We start from the raw sequence: 23,105 nt of genomic DNA, 5'->3' as shown, positions 1-23,105 counted from the left end.
CTTACGGTGTATACCTGCTATACATGCTGTACATGATTTCCTCCACTCCTGCATCGCTTGCTGGTCACTACATTAATAGGCTGTTCTGTGCTGAGACAAAAACCACTTCAAAGACACTGATCTGTGACAGGAAACATATATACAAAAACCCAGTGGTACCGGTATGCAGGGCTAGAGGCCTCTCTGAAACCTTAGCCACTGAAATAGAAATATGTGCTTTGCCCTTTCGATTTGTCAGATGCACAAACCTGTAAAAATAGGCCAACTGTAGAGAGCTGGTCAGTTTAGCAGACCTCAATGGTTGAGTACATTGTGACTTCTTTGTTTGCCTTTAAAGATGTATTTGGCCATTAAATACTTAATAATCGAGCAGTATTGTTAAGCTAGTTTTGAATTGCAGCCTGTTCAATGTTCTCTGCAGTATTCATAAAACTGTGTATTATGTCCATGCAAATGTTTGAAGCACTAACATTTGAAATGCAAGAATTATTGTTATATAATAGAATTTGATCTATAATGTGGATATTTATACAATATGTATTTGTAAAATCCAGCTGTCCCTGTTTATATTTATTGAAACTGTAAAAGTGATGACATTTAATTGTGTTGTTTGATATTTGGCGCGATCTCAGTAATCACTCAATTATCGAACCTTTTATTAATATAAGGCATTATGTGTTTCTTATCTGATTCAGGGACATGACATTATTTTTTATGTCTGTTTTGTTCTTCCAAGAACGCAATCATTTAGGTTAAGAATATGTAGAGTAGAGTGTCATCAGCATAGCTGTTAGAATGAATAGCATTTGCAGATACAAGCTCAGAAATATAATGTAGATTTAAATCAGCAATGGGTGCAAAACAAAGCCCAAGTCAGAATCACAGGATAACATATCACACAAAACTCCATCATGTCAGGCTTCAAGTAATGCTTTGGTGTCCGGCAAACCAGTGCCTGGACCAGCAGACCAGCACCATCAGCATCTTGTGAGGAGCAACTGGCATCTATGGACGTGGCTTAGGTGTGTAGAAGAAAACACAGAGAGGCGACTGCTTGTTGCATATGGGAGACGTTTCAGGGCTTTCTGCCAGAAATCTCTAGGTTGAGTCAACAAACCTACTTGGTTAGGTTTATGAAAAAATCATGTTTTGGGTTCAATAAACCCTTTCTGGCAGAAAGCTGAAGGCAAACTTCTCCGGTCTGCCTGTTGGTTCTAAACAACAATGGCAGCTCCTGAAGAGGTTAGCATAGATGCTGCAATAGCATCGGTTAAAAGAAAACTGGAATACTTCTTCATTGCTCTTAAACATTATCCATCCATTGTCCGTAACAGCGTATCCTTTTCAGGGCCAAGGAGGTGCTGGAGCCCATCCCAGCTGACATTGGGCAAAGGCCTGGTACATCCCGGACAGGTCGCCAGACTATCGCAGGGCTGACACATACAGAGAAACAACCATTCCCGCTCACATTCACACCAACGGGACATTTTTGAGTCATCAATTAACCTGAGCTGCATGTCTTTGGACTGTGTGAGGAAGCTGGAGAACCCTGAGGGAACCCACGCTGATCCGTGGAGAACAAAGTCCACACAGAGGGGACTGAACCCAACCCCATTGTCTGTGATGTGACAGTGCTCGCCACTACACCACCGCGCAGCCTCTCAAACATTATGATCTTAAAATTTGAGGCTAATGTTACAGTAACCCTTTCAGTTTTGGTCTTACCGTATGTATGAAACATATGTAAAAAAAGTACATTTCTAAATTAGATTTCGTATGTTGCCCTCCATTTTTCCTGTGTTGTGATTTGTCTGCGTCACGAGTATGCTGAATACAAGTTTTGGAATTTCCTTGCACAATAAACCTCACACAATTGAACAAATAGGAAAATATATTTCATCCTGAGCAGATGCGAAGACCACCCTTAGTTGAGTCTTCCATTAACAGATAACTAAATTACTAATATGTAGCATTTAAGCACATATAGCATCCTTTATACGTGTCACCTAGGTGGCCAAAGGACGTGTGTGCAGTGTTAAACATAAGGTAGTTTCCTTGTAGTTGCTGTGATCACAGCTTGACATGTTCATTTTATGTGACACTCAACAGTGACATTTCTTTTCTTTTTTTTAGATATCCTCCTAAGGTCTTATAAAATTGTCAGTGGATGTGCTTCTTTCAACAGCTATAAATGACTGACCATCCATGATAATAATCTGTGTGTGTACGTGCCACACTGTAAATTCATGCTGACGTTTGTTGTGGGGGCGGGGGCGGGGGGTGCTATTATGCATACCTTTGTGAGAACAGTTAATGTCAAGTATTACTCAAACCACTGGACAGTCTGATCTCATCTATTCCTCTCAGAGAAATTAGCATTATACCAACTGTTAAATGTCATCTTGCGCTATATGGTAACCTCGAGCTGATGCAAAGGGCTTCACCTTCCAGTAATATCAAGACTGTCAACCCCCCCACACCATATTCCTCAGCACCTGTTGTCCCCTCACTGTCAGTTTAACAATCACCATCAGACCCAGCCTCAATGCTGACTCACTGAGGTGTCTCACTGTGTGGGGTATTTGAGGTAAATGCTCATCTATGCACATTCTGCGTGAGCGTGTCCCTCAGCACCCACACATGTCATATGATGTTGATGATAGTTCTTTTTTAATTCATCAAGTAGCTTACTTGATGAAAACTCACCTTTGATCTACCTACCAAGCTTTTGCATGTCTTCATATGAAGGGGTTTCGTATTGTTGTTTTATTGAATGAATCAAAGCGTTACTGAACTAAACAAAACGCACACGCACACTGCAATGTGATAAAAGTCAGGGTTAATATGAGTCGTCATACATTACCACAGTGGCGTTATGTGAGCAGTCGACTTCAGAGGAACCTCTACCGAGATGACTGATGTGCATTGGAGGCATCAATGACAAACTGTCACTGTACAGCCACAGAGCCTTTTCACAGTAATCTGGGTAAGCAGGACTACCCGGCAATGTTGTGGTTTGGAAGAAGTGAACTTGTGCAGGGCTGGGGCTTGATGCTTCTTTGTAATTTGTGGGTGAAGGAAGTGTGAGGCCTACCCTACCCACGCTTGAGACAGTGTAAGGTGAATTGGTGCTTGGGAACTGTCTGAAGGCATCTAATCGTTGCTTTTGCAGAGGGTCTGACGTTTATTGATGCTTATTACAGCATAAAGTAAAGGGTTATGATTTGATTAAAGCAATTATTTGCTTTGAAGTGAAATGAATTGAACCCGCACAGATACAGTGCATCTTTACTCATCGCACGACATTAAGTTCAAAGAAAAATACTCATTAGTTACTAACAATGTCACCATGATTTGGATATTATCAGGCAAGTACTGCACGTCTCTGGTGTTGGTCGGTTTTCTTTGTACAGTACCATTGTTTTCAGAACTCTGTTTCAGCCTTGGTGCTCTTATATGCACATCTGAATATGGGCATTCAAACTGAATTCATCAAGATATATTTAGTTTCTTCATTTGTTTTGAGGGTAATGAGGTGATATGCATCACAAGTACCTTTTCCTGACAGGAAGTGAACTGCAATTTTGGCCTCACAGAAAATGACACTGAAAGGAGTCACTGAAACTAACTAAGTAATCCAAATCTTGGTTAAGATTGTATCTTGTAGAAAATGTTACGATCAAATATATTGTATCATGCCAATGTCTGACACATGAACAAGCAGGAGTTGAATTTCAGACTTTTTAACATCAATATTGCTGTCGAATCACACTTTGTGCATTGTGGTAAACTTATTTTACTGTAATATAACAAAAACCAACTGTCTTCTAAATGTACTTAGGTTTCCTTTTCCAAAGAATACAACTGAGGAGATTCAAGAGAAGAAAAACATAATTTCCCAGTATGAGTTAGTCAGACAGTTTCCCCCCTCATGACTGTGGCTTTTACATCATAGGCTTCATCATGATACATTTTCAATCTCCTGCATGTTGCCTCTGTGAGATGGATGACTGAATTAAGTTTCCTTATTGAATGGTGTCAGACGTCTTAGAGAGAGAAACATTCATGTAAACTTCAATAAACACAGACACAGTATTTTATGGGTCATTCATTTTTTATTACACTGTTGATTAGCTTGACCAGTTTTAATTCCTCAGATTGCTTGCAAATACAGTTACACAACAGAGAACATTTTGCCAAATTGGAACATCTGTCTGCTTATTTGTGGAGCATGTCTTTGGTTAAAGGTCTGAATGAAAATGAAGAACAGCTCTCTCATTGATATTGCTATCAACATCCCTAGAACCAATGCGGTATAATTGAAATCAGACAGACAGAATCAATGTCTGACATTTAGCAACCTGTACACAAATTGAGTAATTTGCTTCTACTTGTGCTTAGTGGCACTCCTTGTCAATTCGGCAGAGGCCATATATCTGTCTATAGTTTACATCTGAACGTTATGAACTTGTCAATGTTTTCTCATACAAGCTTCTTAATTTACATTGCAGGTGAAAAGCATGACCCTTGATCCAACTGATTATTACATAGAAATAAAAAATACAGAATAATTACATCCAAAACACAGCATTGTAAAAGGCAATAATGCAGCAATTAAAATCTCAATAACGTTTATGTTTTGTTGGGAAGTAAGGGGACAGACCAACAAAGAAGTCTAGAATTTGACAGAGGACGTACGTACAAATGTGATTTGAGTTACTACAGTATACACCATTCTAAGTCTGCTAAATGCTGGTAAGAAACCTTAAGTGGTTTGGGAAACACAGGCAAGCTTATTCTCATCTATGGTTTCAGTAGTATCATTACAAGATCAACTGACTTAAACTGTGAACATACAACGTTTTCATTCACTAACGTAGCTGTACAAATTATACAAGGGCTATGACTTCTCTTCACCTGTCATAACACAACCGCAACCTGCAATTAACCTGCCTAACGAGAGGAACTGAAGATTAATGCTAAATCATACCTCTGATAGTCAAACTCTTTATGCTTATTTCAAAGCTAACTATACACAAAAAAACACAACACATAAGTAAACAACGCTTCCTCTGAATGGACAAATGCAGGTTCATAAAAAAGAAAAAAAAAAAACTTCCACCAGTAACAAATAAATACATTAAGAATGGATTTTGGTGTGTATTATCTCTACTATAACATATAGTTAAAGACTGATGAACAAAAAGCAACATCCCACAACGTGACCTTCCTTTACCAAGATGGTCTGATGGAATAAAGTGGCTTCAGGAAATTCAACCTGACACACTAAGCAGTTAACAATCAGCCAGAAAAAAGGGTCAGTCCCTGGTTACCTATACAGGGTACTGTGTTGATCATAAATATGATAAACTACAATGAGTCAGTGAAAAGCTATTTCAGAAGAGAGTAACTTAAATATAGCAACTATAGAGTGCTAACATTCGTTGTTGTTGAGTCCAAATTGGTCAAACGGGGAGATTCAGAGACATTCAGCATATTTAACTACTATCATGCCTGAGTGTGGTCTGTTTTTAGGACTCACGATACACACTGGCACACTACTTTAGCTGTGGCCTCTTTAAACTCTGCTGCTCTGAACTGTAAAAGAACATTGAAGCACACCTGCCAAATGTAAAAAAGGAACAGGCTACTACAGGAAGTGATAAGAAGGGCATCAGGCATGTCGTCTGTTGGATGTGTTGAACTTCACTACTCCTATGAAGGTCGACTAGGGGAATGATGCATTACTGAAAAGAAGATGGAATCTCAACGTCTACCTTAAATACATTCAGAAAGAAGTTACTTTATCGTTGTCTTGTGCTGGTTTTTACAACAGTCCGTTTTCAATCAGCCATGTTAGGAAAATGTTTCTCCTTCTCGCGACAGCACAATTTACTATTTTTTAAGTATTATTCCATTACATCGATGCAAATTAATCATAGAAATGTCTACACCTAGTAGTATGTATTTCATACGTTATTTACAGTGTCAATTTTGAACGCTGACATTTCCGACTTTTCAAAAGCAATGACAGGAACAACACAAATAAATAAAGCAGTATCATACACCAAGTTGTCATGCTTTCATTAAAATAACGGACTTTTGATTATTCAGTTTACATTTCTTTAGGTAGCAGTACAAATAAAATAAACTCATTCACTGACTGAATATTTGGTATATTTGGCCAAATAATGAATACAAATATCGAGGGCAGACCCTCAGAATTTAGAAACACAATGTTTATTTGTACAACCAGCACATAGCTCTGTATCATGGTCTTTTTGGCCTTCTATGTTGTAAAAGTAAAGCCTAAATGTCTCACACATTCAAGGTAAACACCTCCACATCCTCACCTAATGTTCATGTCTAAATATTAGAGGTATTTTCCAATGTTACAGTAGCTAATGGCGGCAAGGATAGTTTTGACAATTAGCTTAGTAATTGCCCTTGTGTCACTGAGTGGGTTTCAAATTGAGAATCAGACCAAAATTGAACTCGGCTTTCACTCGCACTCATCTACACAGATACATTATATCTAACTGTGGTACAATTTGAACGAAAGAGACTACTACTGAAAAATACTATAAAGCATTACGCACCGTTCAACTTCAGTTTCTAGTGAGGAGCAATAGGTCAAGTCATGCCACGGGGATGGTTTTCCTGTCTGTGAGGTGAATGTTTTCAGGATCATGAACTGCTGTGGCGCTGCTAATGGAAAGAACAATCCTCAGACTCTAACCCAGAGGAGTACTAGATTACAATAGGTGATGTGAGAGTTTGTATCATATCTCATTATTCACATTCTGGTGATGATGACATGTTGTTGTTCATTTACAATGGGTTTGGGACGTACCTCTTACTTATTCATTTACTTTATGTTGCAACACATCATAAATCCGTCAAAAGGGAGTGTAGCTTTTAGCTTTTACCACTGTAAGGAAGGAGTGTGGGGGGGGGGGGACAAACCAAGTGGTCAGGCATGACTTGTTGGCAGCCCCAGTACCTCAGTTCATCTGTTCAAAGAATTTGTAGGTAGGGTTTTCATAGCCATGGTTTTGCATTTTGTTGAGCTGTCGTTCTTCTGGTGTCAGCATGGGGTCGACCTGCTGCGAGACACACAAAAGCTCCAATTATTACACACTAAAGACCTGAGCAAGGACCACATCGTCAACTGTGAATAAATTGTCGATCAAATATGGAATGTAATGTAATGTGCTGTATTAAATGGGAATAGTGGAGCAGGATGACTGCTTCAAAAGGATCTACCTTGGCTTCCAGGCTTGGGGCACTTCTTCTGTACAGTATTTAATCACCAACTGCCTCTCAATGGAAAGGTTCGGCATTTTGCGAAATATTCTTTTTTGTCTTCTAGCCAAGAGTTATACCACTCTGTTTAGTAAGTATGTAGCTGGAGCAAACAGCTGGTTAGTTTAACATAAAAACTGGAAACATGCCTGCTCTCTCCACATGTAAAAACATCTGGCACCTCTAAATCTCACGAATAAACACTTTGCCATTTGGACAGAACCAGGCAAGCTGTCTCCCGCTTTTTCCAGTCTTCATGCTAAACTACTCATATTTACCGTGTAGATGTGAGAGTGGTATTAATGCTAATATCCACCACTTGCAAAGAAAGCGAAGAAACATATTTCCAAAAATGTAAAGCTAATCCTTTAACCTAAAAGATCATCCCACTGCTTTTTACATGATTTAGCACAAATAGGTCTTGTAGACTGATCCCCATCTCTCCAAGCAGCCACTGGTTTACATATTTACCACAATATGAAATGAATGGAAGCCAATGGATACTCTGAAATCGAAAAACCTTTGGTATACTTTAGACAGCGTTGTTGGCAAAAACGTAATGTACACACAGCTTTTAGATGGGGTCCTGACTGCTTTTGGCTTAATTTAAAGGCCTATCTGGGATCGTACCTCTACGATGCCATGACTGATTGTGCCGTATGGCTTCCTGCGCACCAGCAGCAGGCTGATTACCATCACCATAGCAATCGCCACAGCAACCACAAGCAACCCCACCATGGCGCCACGGTTAAACGTCTCCAAGGCATCGGGTTGCTGTGGAAAGAAAGAAATGTGCACTTAGACATTAAACAAGGGAGACAAATAGGAACATAGGTCATTTTAATTGTAATTCCTGCTAATTTCTTCAGTAATCTTTCAACAAAAACATTATGAGGGTTATGTATTATTATGCCCTTACCAGTTCATCTCTCTCGATCTCAGGAGGCTTGTTGACGACCTGCTTGAGTTCCACAGAGGTGTTGATCTAAGACGACAGCGAATGTGTCAGAAAAAGGGAAATATTGGGACACAGAAACATTGAAAAGTTGAATACATACACATGTATCTATTTGAAGTATCACCAGATTGGCCAAAAATGATCATCATCTTACCTTTTCCTCATATTCATAAGTAGGGCCTCTTTCAGATGTGGTATAATCATATTCATCAACTGCAGGCACTAAGAATGACAGGAATACAAATGGAATAAAACATTTAGCTTGGAGCAACAATAATAAGTACACTGCAATCATTGGAAACAGTAAAAAAAAAAGCATGCGCTGGATACCAGCTTACCTTTCTTATTAGACTGCAGTTCTTTAGAGAAAAAAGAGGAGGAAAAGCATCTTTAAAGACAGCAGCCTGTGAGAAGTTTGTACATGCCACATACACCACTATGTGTGTATGAGGAGTATGTGATGTATGTACATACCGATGCGGGGAGGATAAGGCCTGTTCTGGAAGGCTCGCTCCTCTTCCTCCTCATCATCCTTTTCCTCCTCGCTCTCAGCAGGCACAAGCTCCTCAGTAGTGTGGGTCTCGGAGAAGGAGGTGGTCATGAGCTCACTGATGTCGCCTCTTTCTGCCTTGACCAGCTCCTCTACAGGTGATACAGACAGAAAAAAGTAATCAAGACAGACATGTTGCAACATGAATTACGACAAAAAGCACCACTGAGTTCACATAGAGCGGTCTTCTGGATTTGAAAACAGATCAAAATGTAGTTTAGCTTACGGATATCATTGTGCAGCTCCTCAGCCAAGGTAGGATCCTTGTAGAGCAGTGCAAGACTCTGGTTCATCCTCTCCTCAATTACATGGAGATGTGTGTACACCTGAAAAATACCAAAATCAAAAAAAACATCAGCTTTTTACATAAGCAAGGGCCAACAGAGCGCGAACGAGCCAGTGTTCTCAACTGGTCTTAGCTGTGAAAAGGAAAGCAGTGAACTGCTTCCTGAAATGAAAAAGCCCAGATAGACTTTCTATGGAGTCATGTGTCTAAAGTTTGAAGTCAGCAAAGACTGTCTTTGATCTAAGTTTAATGAAAAGAACATTGGTGGCTGGTTCACCTTTGTGAGTTCAGCATTTATTAACTAATCTGTGACACATACTAACTCTTCAGCACACAATGTTCTGTTCGTTACATGGTCAGCAAAAAGGAGTCTTGCATCTCAAAAGCACAGGTGTCTGCGAAAAGCCTCTTGGAAGAGAGTACCACACACACACACACACACACACACACACACACACACACAGACACACAGACACACAGACACACAGACACACAGACACACACCTGGAATTTCATCTGCTCAGCCTTCTGGGGGTCGACAGCCACAATATGCTGGTAATGCCTGAGAGTGTGCCTGCGGTCCTTCTGCTCTGCAGCCATGTATCGCTTCAGAGCTTGCAGCACGCGCTCTGGCTGGAAGACAGAGTTGAGGAGAGGACAGAGTCCGGAAATGCCAGACAGTGAGATAAGGGCACCACAGAGAGTGAATCTCAAGCAGATCTTAGACCGACCTGAGGGGGATCAGACTGCACGGCAGTGAGGTAGTTCTCCAGGGCCAGGCGGCGGTTGTTGTTAAGTATGGCCTCCACTCTGGCAAGATGTGTCTCGACCAGCCTCTGCCTCTCTCCAGCGACCTGTTCCTCCAGCGTTTGCAGCACAGACTGGAAGTGCTGGTAGCAGAAAGATGAGCGAGTAGATGCAAGCATGAGTAAAGCTAGAGCTACATGGCCACAGGATACGTTAAACTATGGAATAAAGCAAGTGAACACACCTCATTCAGGGCCTGTCGCTCTGACTTTGGCAGATTCTTCGACTGGTTGTCAGCCTCTGCCCATTCCTTCATGATCTGGGGAATTGAAGAGACGCAATCTCGGTTTATTTCTAGAAAAGTATCACATACACTATAGTTATGAAATAGGGTACAACCTGCATAAACAGCACACTGACAGAGGCCCGCAACATGATATGAATTTGTCTGTAGCTTTTGTTTCGCAATAGAATGTGTTGAAGTCACATTACATAAATGACCTGTTGACTGGTGCACATGTGAACGCGATGTCACTGATCTTCATTCGCAGTTTTACAAGGTTTGGTTTTAAAAACGTGGATGTCTGGCTTAAAAAGAATAGTTAGACACTTTGAGAAATACAGTTATTCACTGTCTTGCTGAGAGTTAGATTGATACCACTCTCTCTCATACAACTCATAAGATATAGCATGTTACATATCTATAACATCTGTTGAATTCACACAAAATGTGAAGTCTCTTTGCTGGGCAAAATGACTTCCCCGTAGCGACAAGACAAGACAACAATGTTTTCAAACGACATATTTTATCGCCTAAAAAGAATGAAAGCAGTTACAAGGAATTTAGGAGTAAAAATAAAACCATGACGCAGACATCAATGTCTGACTAACTACGTTATCCTATTTGACATAGAAGGGTAGCCATGAAAGAACAGTTAGCACACCGGAACTGTGCATCTGTAAAGACAAGTGCTTATCTGAACTGTTGAGCTAGATGTGCTCAGCTGCACTGATGAAAGACGGAATTTGTGGTAAAACCACAAATCAAATCGACAATCTTGATGTTGTACAGCTGCTGTCCTAAAATTGTGAGCATCTGTGCGTGTGTAAGATACACACATGTAAACACACACAGTACGATGAGCAGTGAGATAAACTCTTAACTTCCATCATGTGCAGTATGAAACTCTACCTCCACCACAACCACTGCAAAGAATATTTATAGTTTATTGATAATAACTGTTAACTAATGTCAATAAATGGTTACTATTTCTTGTCCTTTGCTACATTTAAATCATATTATATTAATATGATATGGAGGTTTAGTACCCATGGGAATATACGTACACTGTCCATACTATATATTTTAGGTCATAACGCCCAGCTCTTTTTAAAGGATGTGAAATGTCTGTTATCCTTCTCTGTATCTGCTTCCCTGAATGCATTTAATACATGTCATTCTGAGAATTAGATTCGAAAATGAGAGCGACGGAACAGTGAGTCTCAGTGCGACCTGCCAGCCAACAAACTATTAGCCTGGTCTCAGCCCTGTGACAGTCACCTCATTGATGCGCTTCATTCTGCGCTCCTCCAGGTCGGTTTTGGCACGCAGGAAGTTGGCGTGCTCAGTGTCATCCACTGGCTTCTCAAAATAAACATCAACGCCATCTGTGGGCCGCGGTATAGTCACTAGATGGGAGGGACAGAAAACAGAGGTTATTACTGTCACGCAGACTGCAAGAGCCAGAAAGCAATTATCCGGTAATCAAAAGCCCTGGTCCCAATGTGACAGTGTGTTCACTGAGATTATAGCAAGAGGGAGCGAAGGCAATTTCACACTACAATTTGAGACAAGCAACAACAGGAAACTACATCTGCTTTTTCTGAATTTTGACTGACGATAATAATATTTTGTATTACCCCAGCAGAGGACCAGGGAAATAAACATCCCTTTGTGCAACACACACAATTACACGTTACAATGGCTTTTCTGGCTTTCAACCAATCCTAAATATTGGAGAATTTTTTTTTTAAAGATTCTTGAAAAAGTGATTAAATCATTAAAAATAATTCATAATATTTTTGTGATGAAGGAAATTGGCATTTGCTTTGAGAATTTTAAATTTGAAAGTTGCTGGGAGGCCTGGAAACAAATTCCACTTGTTTTAATTGAAATAAATGTCATGTTGTAATAAAAGTTAAAGGTAAAGAAAAACTGGATGAGTAAACATCAAAATGTTAATGCAGAAGTGTTAAACGTATTAAGTTAGTATATATACTTTCTGATTTTAACAGAAAGTAGCATTAGGGTTAATAAACCTCTGACAACCCCATAACATGCCCGACTGGCTGTGGCTTTTCTTTCTCTCTCTTCATGTGCATAGTGGTCAACTTCTCCATTTACTGTGGCATTCACACTAGCATGAGCCCTGCTGAGCCCTGGAGGTTGCTGTGGGTGTATAAGTGTGTTTTATTTATCAGATCTACATGACACACATGATGACATGTCGTGAGGTCAGTGCTCAGTATATAGACTGATGAGAGGCTAAACTGAAAATGAATAAAGAAGTGAATACAGCCCCCATGTATTGTTAGATAGAGACACTTTGGCATGCATTCATCACATGCATGCATGCATGAGTATGGCCATATGTTTTGGACGAAACAACTGGGCACTACTAAACTATCACTGCAGGCCAAGACTTTTTACAAACAATGAAAGGACAAAGCAAACAAATTAGGGACACTCACAGCTGTCGCCCTTCATCAGAGGTGCAGAGGTGGTGGGTTTGTGGCTTTTCTCGTAGAAGAATGTGTCCAGATAGTCTGATGTCTGGTAGGGACCTGAGTCAATGGGGTATTCATACTCCTCGGGATCTTTCACAGCTATTACCTCCTCTTCCTCCTCTTCGTCAACTTCCTCTTCCTCCTCCTCCTCCTCCTCCTCCACCTCCTCCTCCTCCACCACTTCATCATCCTCCTCTTCCATATCGGCCTCGTCCACATCTGTGTCAGGAGACGGGCTCGGCGTGGGGACTGTCACTTTGGTGCTGTGGAGAAGTGGATAGTCATTACTCTGATGACCATTACCACACAATCTCTCATCCTTTCACAACTCTGAGTTGCCAAGCTGAATCATCTTACACAGAGTTGAGTTTTCCACTGGTGTGAGATGAGAGTGTCTGAGGAGCAGCAGGGACGTCTCTTTCCTCCGTCTCTCCTTTACCGCTGGAAGTCCCTCGGCCTGGGCAGCACACATACTCGACCCCCCGGAAATGGTCTCCACATGGCAACAGCATCCCGTAGCTATGGAGCTCCAAATTGTCTGCAGTGCATTCCTTAAATACGCAAAGTTTGAAAACACAATGTATGAGGTTGGAATATAATGATGATAAAAGTTAACGATACAGAATTCTGAGTTTCATTTTTGAAAATATAACAAGTTGAGAGGAGGTGATATGAGGGAGTATTACAGCTTGAACTTTGCCACCATTCTGCTCTTTAAAAACACACCTCAAGTAGGTGTACTGATAAAGTGTGACGTGATACACAACACACAACTGTGCCAACTTGTCTAGTCTAGTCTAGTCTAGTCTAGTCTAGTGTTAGGGTTGGCTGCAGAGGAGGTTTGTTATCGGCACTGGAAAGTTCATTGTGTACTTGAAATTGCCCCAGTGGAAAATCTCCTTCATGCTTTAACAGGGCTTGAAAACGTATATTTTCCAAATTCATCTAGGTCTTCATTCCACAATTTTAAACATCTAAAAATGTCACATCTGCCAACTGTTTATCTACCCTCCTCACCTCCTTAGCGATGTTGTGCCAGTACACGTAACTCTCGCATGCATCCATCTCCTCCTGGTGGAGGAAACGGCATCGGTCGGGCACCAGCAGGGCCTCGCTCACATACTCGCCCTCTACAGTAGGATTGAAGACAGGTTTAGGTCAGTGTAAGACGATTTCAAGCAGTGGGAGTATTTTACAGTGTGCTTTAAAAAGGACAGAAAGAGAGAATATGAATGAACACAAGAGAAGACAGACTGGAGCTACAGTAGCAAGTCCATGAAGTAAATATAAAACATGGTATTATAAAGAATATGAATGTAGATGACTACTTTGTTTAATACAATAAACCATATAGAAATGAAAAATAGGTTTTATAGTCTATGCATTCTATTCAAAACGTGTTCTTCACATGGCACGAGTATGACATGCTGGTCTTTCGGGCTCACACATGAAGGGAAATGTTCACTGACACAACAGGCAGCACAGTAGAAATCAAACAAACTAGAGCCAGTTCTACCGTGCTGTTCATAAGAATCTAAGGTGACTCACTGTTCATCACTCACTCATTCACTCACTCATCCATTGTTAGCCTATCTGCCCCTCTAGTGGCTGACAGCAGACATGGCCTCTCTGCAATAATGTTGAACTGCACATCCTGCTTTGTATCACTAGTGTTGTAATAGTAGGACAATCATTCAGCTCTGGCACTGGGGGAGATGCAAACGGATTTTGATTTCAATCAACGTTAAGTCATATGTGACACTAAAAGTATGCTTATCTTGTTGGCTTTGACAGGATCAAATTCATGTGTTTTTTTCTGATTTGACTATGAATCATGGTTTGTGTCGCTCTTTATTGTATTCCACATACTGCATGTTGTTGTATTGTGGGTCCCATTGAGACGTAATGCGTCAGATCGTGTAGTGTATTGAGACTGTGTTGTGTTTTTGAGCAATCCCCTACATCTGAAAAGGATGTGTTGTTAACCCCAAATATTTCAAAAGTAAATGTGTGGCCTGGCCTATCCTATCTTGTGCAATAAAACAAGGGAAGGAACAGCTCAAGACCTTGGGAAATACGCTCATTGGCTTTCTTATCCTGAGTCAGATAAGAAGCTCAATATCACTAAATAATAGAAATGTGACGGGTTACTATTTGTTTAATTTTTTACAAATACCGTTGTTTAAAGATGGCGATTTGTCATATTTACATTTGGATTATGTTATCTTTGGACGGAGCCAGGCTAGCTTGTTACAGTCTTTATGCTAAGCTAACCAGCTGTATTCATATTAAAAAGACAGATCTGACTCTCCGCAAGAAAGCAAATCTGCCTTTTTCCCCAAATGTTCAACATGGGTGTCCTGTTGGTCTTAACAGCACATAATGTTCCTGGTTTGAATTTGGTTGTAGGCCTTTGTTAAATTGTTTTTATAAAATATTATGATACAGATGGCATGACCTCAAGCACACAGTCAGTCGTGAACTATAAAGGAGGACATTTAATCCTATATATTCTTCGGAGTGTAATTATCTAATGGCAGTGCGGCGTCGTTCTTACCTAGACAGCGGTAGGGCAGGACTATGAAGGGGTGTGTCTGGCAGTGGCCCCAACCTTTCTTACACCAGGCGGGGATGGTGACAGGTCTTTTTGACTCCTCTATATGGGAGATTGGAAGTGCTGGGTACATCTGGACGTACAGGTACATGCAGACAACATGAGACAGAAACAGATAGATGGATGGACAGAACAGACGGTTTGAAGACAAGAGGAGCAGTGGAGGGAAAATCGGTTAGAGAACAGGTTTGGGAATTGGTTGGGAGGGGTAGAATAAAAGTAGCAGGATCCGGGGAGAAGAAGAGGGAGAACACAGTCAGTGGGAAGAAGACTATCAAGGGAGGGAGTCATGCAACATATTCTCAAACTACTTATACAAAGCTGTGTACGGACTTTGTCTGAAGCCATATATTCACTGAACATTTCAGTAAATATCTTGTCTTTCATTATGTCCAATTTAGCGTGTGACTACTTCCACTTACAATTGGGCACAATATATCAAACTCATAATGAGCTCGAATAGTCTGAATGCGCACACGAATGCTTTCATAACAAATGTCATGGAAAACAGGGAGGCGTTTGTGTAAAAGCCACCACAGATGCATAATGTGTCTGCTAATCGCATTACAGTCCATTCAGGTTCGTGGCTGCGGCTCTCTGTTGCAGCAGCGCCTTTTCTGACCTCCAGATGGCGCTTGGTTGCCTTTACTGTGGCACTTCAAATACATATTTCTGAAGGAGGAGTTTGCAGAGAGTGTATTTACCATTGATTACCCCGACAGCAGATGTTAAAGAGTACACATATCAGGTAACAAGATGAGGAAAAGTAGATGGTGCTACAAATGAAATATTGCAATATTCCAACAGGCCACCATCACTTCACTATATATGGTTAAATATATAGATTTATAGCACAGGTGTTAGACAAACCGAATTAGAGAATAAGAATACATCGTTTTACTTGAAGTCTTCTACAGTGTTGATTTCATGCTGCATTCTTTCAGAACCAGCTCTTTGCCACTAAGGGAGATCTGCTGTTGGACGTATTAATCCGGGCTGGTGTTCTTTACAGTTGTACAAGTTTATGTTGTTTCCCTTGCAAGGTTCAGGACCCTACCTCCTGACAGTAGGAAAGGATTTCTCCGGGCTCTTTGAAGCAGCCTTGGTGGCCCTGAGGATCCGGCTCCCACTGGCCAGTCTGTAGGTTCAAGTGCAGGAGCTGACGGCCGCAGTACATGGCAATCTGCGGCTCTGCCACCTGGATGCTCGGCCCGTTCACCTCGGTCATGACCAGAGCCTAGAGAGCATAGGGGGGAGGGCGGGAGGGGGTGTTTGGGAGAGGCAGAGAGAGAGAAAAGAGAGATGAGAAGGAGTCGATACAAACACGGTGGGAGATTATATTGTGTTTGAAGCTGATCCATGGCGGGTAGACCACAGATAATTCCTAAATGCACTCCAGCACTATCCAACATTAGACCAAGAGTGTAAGCCAGGGTGCAAGACTGAGTGATTGAGTGAGTGTAAGATCGAAACAGAGAGGCGAGAATGTAGAGAAAGGAAGGAGTAGCTAATGCATGGGGAGAATTGAGTGCACCCTGCAAGCTTAAAGTCAATATTGGAAAACCTAAATATTCAGGTAAGATCCATAGAAGACTCACTGTTGAAAAAACTGCAAAGTGAATGACAAGACGAGGCCATAAAAGACCCGAGTGATCGACTGGTGGCCTGTGCTCCCTGTTAGCTGACAGCTGTGACAGCTGAGTAAAGAAGGAATGGACGGTGGATGAAAAGGAAGGTGTATAGTAACATTATACAAGACAATGTAAAAGATTGCCCCCCTCCTTCCCCTCCTCCAGCAGCATTCTAGGATGCTGTTATTGATCGAGGGATATGTTGACTCGGCCTGGGGGAGGGCCCAGGGGACCCTGCATAAAGGAAGAAACGCAGCAGCTCGGGCTGGGAGTCAGGTGTTAATACAAGCTCATTGACCGATGGGCCACTTCACTACATTAACACACAGCACAGAGACAGAGAGAGTCCAGGGAGGAATAAAGGAGGGGAAGGGTGAGGAGAAAGACAAACAGCACAAACAAGAACTTCATCTGCCTTAACAGACAAAACATGTTTTTCAGAAAATGTGACAGCAGCAAGCCCTCAGGAATCATGAAATAGCCATGAATCATGGCTCCCTGGATGTCTGAGTCATCTTTTGAGCATAAATGCGTTGTTTACCAAACACATGCACAGAGTCTTCTGCAGGTGACTTAGCTCAAGTGAAAGATGTGGTTCCTCAGTGCATCTTGTGACTGTAACTACATGTGATAATGTTTACTGTCCAACCCCTAAAACTCCTCAAAAGGCATCCTGTGCCGCAGAGTCTATGTATAGCTCATATCCTTTCATCAGCGCTGACAGACAGAGAGATAGACCTACTGACGACAGACAAGATGAGCAACCCTGAGCCAATTAGAAGGAAGTTGCCCAAAGGGAAGAAACAGAGGAGATAAAATATGAGAGAGTGACGCCTGATCAAAGGGAAGCCCTGCTTTGGCCGACCGGAGCTCAAGTGTTTGAAGTCCGAATTAAAATTCACACAGAATTAAATAAATATATAAAACCCTTTGAGTAAATGTACAATAAATATGAAAGGCCCTCAGCAGTCTATGCATTATAATTATCCTAAGAGGAGTTTGTGTTTCTGCATGTCCTAGCAGATTTCTTACAAATTACGGATCTACTTTTCATTACTGCTGACCATTTCCCAAGAGTGTAGAGTGTTTCAGATTTATGAATGCATTTTTATACCTTATAGGCCACATATCCCCCCCCCCCCCCCAATTAATTTGAATGTTGTTTGAATATAAATGAATAGACAAAGTAGCTTGAGACAGTCAACATGCTACAGGACAGATTAACTCTTTGACTATTTTTTTTAAAAGCTATCAAATTGACCATCTCCTTTTCTTTTTGAGAATATTTTCCTGTTGTTTGCCTTACGGGTTTTTTCACAATATTGTCGCAAGTGCTGACAACTTCACTGTGATAGAGTACCCATCTCAGACAAGTTTCAAGTCCCTGCAAGTTAATGATCCCCCAGAGTTAAATGAATGACAACAATGGCTGCTTTTAGGCATGAAAAACATAGTTATCTAAAATAACTATAGTGTGCTTTGGCAACATTGCTGATCTATTATTTGTAGTAAGTTCACAGACAATTCATGTTTAAATGTAAGTCTTATTTCAAGTTTCACACTATCAAATGTTCTATTCTAGAGAACTGAATGACAAGTGTGAGCTATTGATAGTGCTGAATTGAAGCTTTTTATTGGTTCAGAGTATCGTTGGAGGGGCACAAGACAACACTGCTGAAGCTGCTGAAACAGTCCATCTAGTGTAGCTGCTGAGCTAACGTCAAAATAAACACGTCTCTCTTTGACTCGGGGAAGGTCAGTGCCACAAAGAAAAAAAATACTTCCGGATATTTGAGAAGATAACCTGGCAGCTCCCCCTGGTCCAGCTCCCTCATTCTGCCTGCTCTCCACTACTGCACTCGCAGAAAATCAATGCTGAGCAACTGCAACTGTATCGCCACGTTCCCCCAAATCAATAGCAGTCCATCAGGAGCCTGAGGCTCTGACCTCCAGCACGGCAGGGCCGCACACCCAGCCTCCGGCCCGATGGGACCAGATTAGCTCTCCCTCTTGTGATAACCCCTGATAAGAAATACTGTTTTAAGATGTACACGTCACTCCTTCTCCACATGCTGGTCTTCACCACACACACAGCGTCAGGATCACATAAACACCACTCAGGGGCTGACGTCACATATACCCACTCTGTTCTGCTGCGTGAATGCCCTACACGGTGCCTTTGTAGGCGTTTCATGGTATTCTCACAGCAATAACAGGAGCATGCGTCAGTCCTTTTTATTCTGACCCCCAAAATGGTTTGAATACTTTCAAGGAAGCATCAGTTACGTGGACAGAATCTTTTTTGCTTTATTCATCTTTAGTGGCTAAGAAAAAGACTTGGGAAATCAGTAAAGTAAACACAAAGACGTCTGGGAAACATCTGGCAAGACTGTGCTTGAAGCCCTGCATGACGACAGCAGCTTGATTTCATTCCAGTGAATGTTGTTGACTGTGATTGTTCATACTGTTTTCATTGATTGTGTTTAGTCATACTGAACCTTGGTTACTGTATTACACAAAAATATAAAACGTTTACAATTTAGCCACACAATTAATGCTAAAATACCATTAAATGTACTTTTTGCAAGTTGAACTGCATTATGTCTTTCGTTGTTAAGCACCCCTAGATCACATAGCATTGGTATTTCTGTAAAATCAACTCAATAGTCAACCTGAAGCAAAGTCAGGGCAGTATTGCACAAATATGTATCTACTCTCTGAGTGCTGTTTGTGCAACAGGACAGTGAAGAGGATCTAACAAGTTTCTACAATTGTTTAAATGGCAAATTGTTCAGTCAACCAAAAGCAAAGTCTACCTGATAACAACGGCCAATTGGAAAAGAATATCCAGAGAGGTTGTGGAAGACAGAGGAGTTAATGTGTAGCTTTTATGGTGTTGTTTACAATAAAAATATATCAACATATCTGCACACTTATTTGTGTTGCACACACCTACTTTATTTCCTAAACTCTGGTTCCTACTGACCAAACACATAGAAAACAAATAGTCTCTCAGCAACTTACTGATCAGTGCACCTAAGGAGAAAGGGTCACACTAAATAACACATTCAGCCATGCAAGCAGAATGGCTCTATCGGTGGCAACGTCGGTTAGTCGGTCCACTACTTTGGTCCACTCTGACCTCAGCTGCACTTTGTGTTTCAGTCTAATTTAACTGTTGCATACTAACATGCTACTTGCGCATGTTAGCATAGCATGGTATATTATACCTCTTAACATGCTAGCATTAGGACAGAGCCGCTAGCACGGTTGTAGGATGTGTAGATGATTCACAGCATATCTTCAATATTACAAAGCATGATTTGAAAAGATGCTATTTCAATATTGTTTGTAATTTAGCCAAAGCAGGAAGGTAATGTTTACAAAAACAAAGAGTAAAAAATGCTTTCCTCACAATGCTGTGGGCTCTTTAGTAGACACATTGGTGTGTTCACAAAATAGAGATTAAATAGACGCAGACAATAGTCCTCTGTGGTGAAGGATTAGGCTTTCACTCACAGCTAAAAATAGCTTTTGTAATAGTCACTGAATCACATTCTTGTTCCTTGATTAAGCTGTTTTGTCAATGTTACAATTCATAGCTGTAATTCCCTTTGGACGGACAAACATGCAAACAAAGATTGGTATGCAGTTTCCATTTTCATGCCAATTCGAGCACAGAGTGTTAAGACTGCTGTGGGGTGAGCACGGCAGTCTCTCTGAACATTCCCAGTCTCCATCAGGAGCTGAGGCACACTGATCCAGTTGGCTTCACACAAATGCTTCGCAATCTGTCAACAATTATGCTTCTTCTCCAGTAAAGGACAGGTTCATAGTCATAGGTTGGTAAGGCAGCACTGTGCCACATATCATGTCCTAGTGCTGATGAAGCTGAACAGACAGACAGCACCAGAAGCCTGAAAGCTCCCCACTGCAGAGAATGCTGCATCATTGATAATGACCTGGTGATATAAAGCATCGATTGGCAATCTGTCTTTTCACCAGGTTCTTTGCCTTCGTTACCTCCCTTGAAATGATATATTTTTTCCATATCGGTTGAATGCTTCACTTTGTAATCACTCGTGTACCTTCACAATTGCCGTAGCAGAAAGCATCACAAGGAAACTAATTGATCCCTCAGAGACGCACTGTGCCCTGTACCAGACGTTGTTGAAATACATAATAATGGTTAATTACGTTTTCACAGATATCCCTTCGGTACATTATGCTGCAGTGTGCAGCACCAGAAATAAGAGCCGAGATTTGATCTTGCAACATACTGTAAATGCTTCTGTCAGTCAGGGCTGGGTTTGGGCCAGGGCAGTACATTTACATGTTCTTCCAGCCTCTTCCACCCTGTTCTAATTAAATTGTCAGCACCTGTTCCACCCTTATGTTGCAGGATGACTTCATCCTCTGTAATGATGCAATCTCCCGGCCCTGGCAGGCAAGCCAGAGCAGTAGAGGCGGAGCGGAGGAGCCCACCCATCATTTGCCATCGAGTTGCTGCCAGACTTTACATTGGAGAGCCATACCATAAATGCATCAGATGCTTCTAGTAGATATCGTTTAGTGCTTGCAGCATGGAGCAGCACAACCACGGTCAGATCGGGGCCTTTGATATCACTTAAAGTGTTTTTTTCTCCCTTGCATACAATTGAGTTTCATTGTGTTTTTGATCCTGGTTTATACTTTCATGTTTCACTGGGTTTAATTGATCTATAATTAATTTGTTCTAAACAAATTGTTATCTCACTTGCTCTAAATTATGCATTCCCTGTGTGCATGTATTTCTGTTACAATGTACATGTGTGCATCTGTGCATATGTTGTGTGAAACACTATGGTACATACTTCAACTTGAAAATATACAGACTCTCCAGTCAGAGATATATTGTAGGGAGCTAGCTTGACACCTGATAATTAACTAGAGACATTAGACCCCTGCGGAGCGAATCCCTACTCAGCAACAAGGATCTGGGATATCCCATCTAACCGAAAAATGGCATGTAGGAACAATGTAATCAAACAACAATCATCACTGAGAGAAAACAACTTGTAAAATTCCAGGATCTGAAGGTCCAGGCAGCAACACTTTAACATTGTGCTGCTGCTCTCAATACTATCAATGCTGCTATATCCTTGAAGTCATTATATTGCCAAAGAAATACCATTATGTTATACTAGTGATGCATCCAATTAAAAACAACAAATGAGTTACTATTAAATCATTTTACAAGGCAAACTATGAGCTTTGTCATGCCTGGTGTGAATAGACTGGCTAGCTAGGATTGCTCGTGATTACTATAACGTTGTGGACGGACCACTTTCCATCACTCGTGTAGAGAACACACCCACGTACAAATAAGATCCACCGATGCATAAGTCATGCATGTACGAGGCACACAAACCTTCCTGAGCACGTCTTTGTGCTTCTCTGCAGCACAGATGGCTGAATAGTGGGTGTCTTCCTGCTCTCCGGGCCCCTCCTTTACTCTTCTCTATATTGCCCTCTCTCTGCCGCCTCTCAAGGCTGAGCTCAATCCGCCCCAGCCGCCCTATCCTTGTTACCTCTCTTGTCCCCCCTCCCTCCCAAACAGCTTTCACACAATGCCTGACACTCTGCTGTTTGGCCTCCCTCCCTAGGCTAGTGCTAAATGGCCAGAGAGATTTGGGAGCATTCATCATGTTGGTTAATTATTCATAGGCTCCATCAGGCCTCTTCCTGGTGTGGCATGTAGTTATTAGAGAGTAGCAACATTAGTCTGCCAGACTCTCATGATGCAGCAGAGGGGACAAAGGAGGATAGAACAGGTTAGCTCAGCGCATTGACACTCATTATTATACATCTCTGGCTAATGGCTAATTGAAGCCATTCATTTTCGATTCAAAGCGATGGATGTTTTCCGGCAGGGTGGAAAATATTGTTCGACAGCTTCCTACTGTAAACCACATATAGCAGTAAAGTTACTGATTGAACATTAAACCTCATTCTAATACTTAATAGACGGCCATTACGAGAGAGGCCTTTCGTTTGCAAAGATGTGCAAACCTCAGGGCCTTCTCTAAGTCAAGCTTCATCAGACCAGATTACAGCGGTCCAGCCTCCAGCTGGGCACACTGGGAGCAGATGGCCCCATAATCACCAGGGTTCATCTAGGTCTGAAACAGCAGCCGAAACCAGCTCACAATATTTGATTTAATTTCGAGTATAGCTTAAAATACAGG

General features: G+C 41.4%; 1 protein-coding gene across 3 annotated transcripts in view; it reads right to left on the bottom strand.

Moving 5' to 3' along the window:
- Positions 1-4,107: 4,107 nt before the first annotated feature.
- Positions 4,108-23,105, bottom strand: part of aplp1 (amyloid beta (A4) precursor-like protein 1) — a 30,746-nt gene continuing 11,748 nt past the window's right edge. The window contains exons 2-18 of one of the 3 annotated variants that reach the window (XM_079275230.1): positions 16,305-16,484; positions 15,191-15,320; positions 13,651-13,763; positions 12,991-13,184; positions 12,598-12,896; positions 11,408-11,535; positions 10,091-10,165; positions 9,831-9,989; positions 9,604-9,732; positions 9,040-9,139; positions 8,738-8,905; positions 8,602-8,622; positions 8,418-8,485; positions 8,225-8,290; positions 7,936-8,079; positions 7,004-7,106; positions 4,108-6,705 (exon numbers count right to left, since the gene is read on the bottom strand). In XM_079275230.1, coding sequence (XP_079131356.1) covers positions 7,005-7,106; positions 7,936-8,079; positions 8,225-8,290; positions 8,418-8,485; positions 8,602-8,622; positions 8,738-8,905; positions 9,040-9,139; positions 9,604-9,732; positions 9,831-9,989; positions 10,091-10,165; positions 11,408-11,535; positions 12,598-12,896; positions 12,991-13,184; positions 13,651-13,763; positions 15,191-15,320; positions 16,305-16,484 — 2,076 coding nt within the window. In that variant the 3' untranslated portion in view covers positions 4,108-6,705; position 7,004. Of the gene's footprint in view, positions 7,107-7,935; positions 8,080-8,224; positions 8,291-8,417; positions 8,486-8,601; positions 8,623-8,737; positions 8,906-9,039; positions 9,140-9,603; positions 9,733-9,830; positions 9,990-10,090; positions 10,166-11,407; positions 11,536-12,597; positions 12,897-12,990; positions 13,185-13,650; positions 13,764-15,190; positions 15,321-16,304; positions 16,485-23,105 lie in introns of all 3 variants that reach the window. The other 2 variants (XM_079275231.1, XM_079275232.1) reach the window with 2 other exon arrangements.

This window comes from Melanostigma gelatinosum (genome assembly GCF_949748355.1).
Source record: "Melanostigma gelatinosum genome assembly, chromosome: 9".
Classification (NCBI taxonomy): Eukaryota; Metazoa; Chordata; class Actinopteri; order Perciformes; family Zoarcidae; genus Melanostigma; species Melanostigma gelatinosum.
This window is presented reverse-complemented; position numbering and strand designations above follow the sequence as displayed.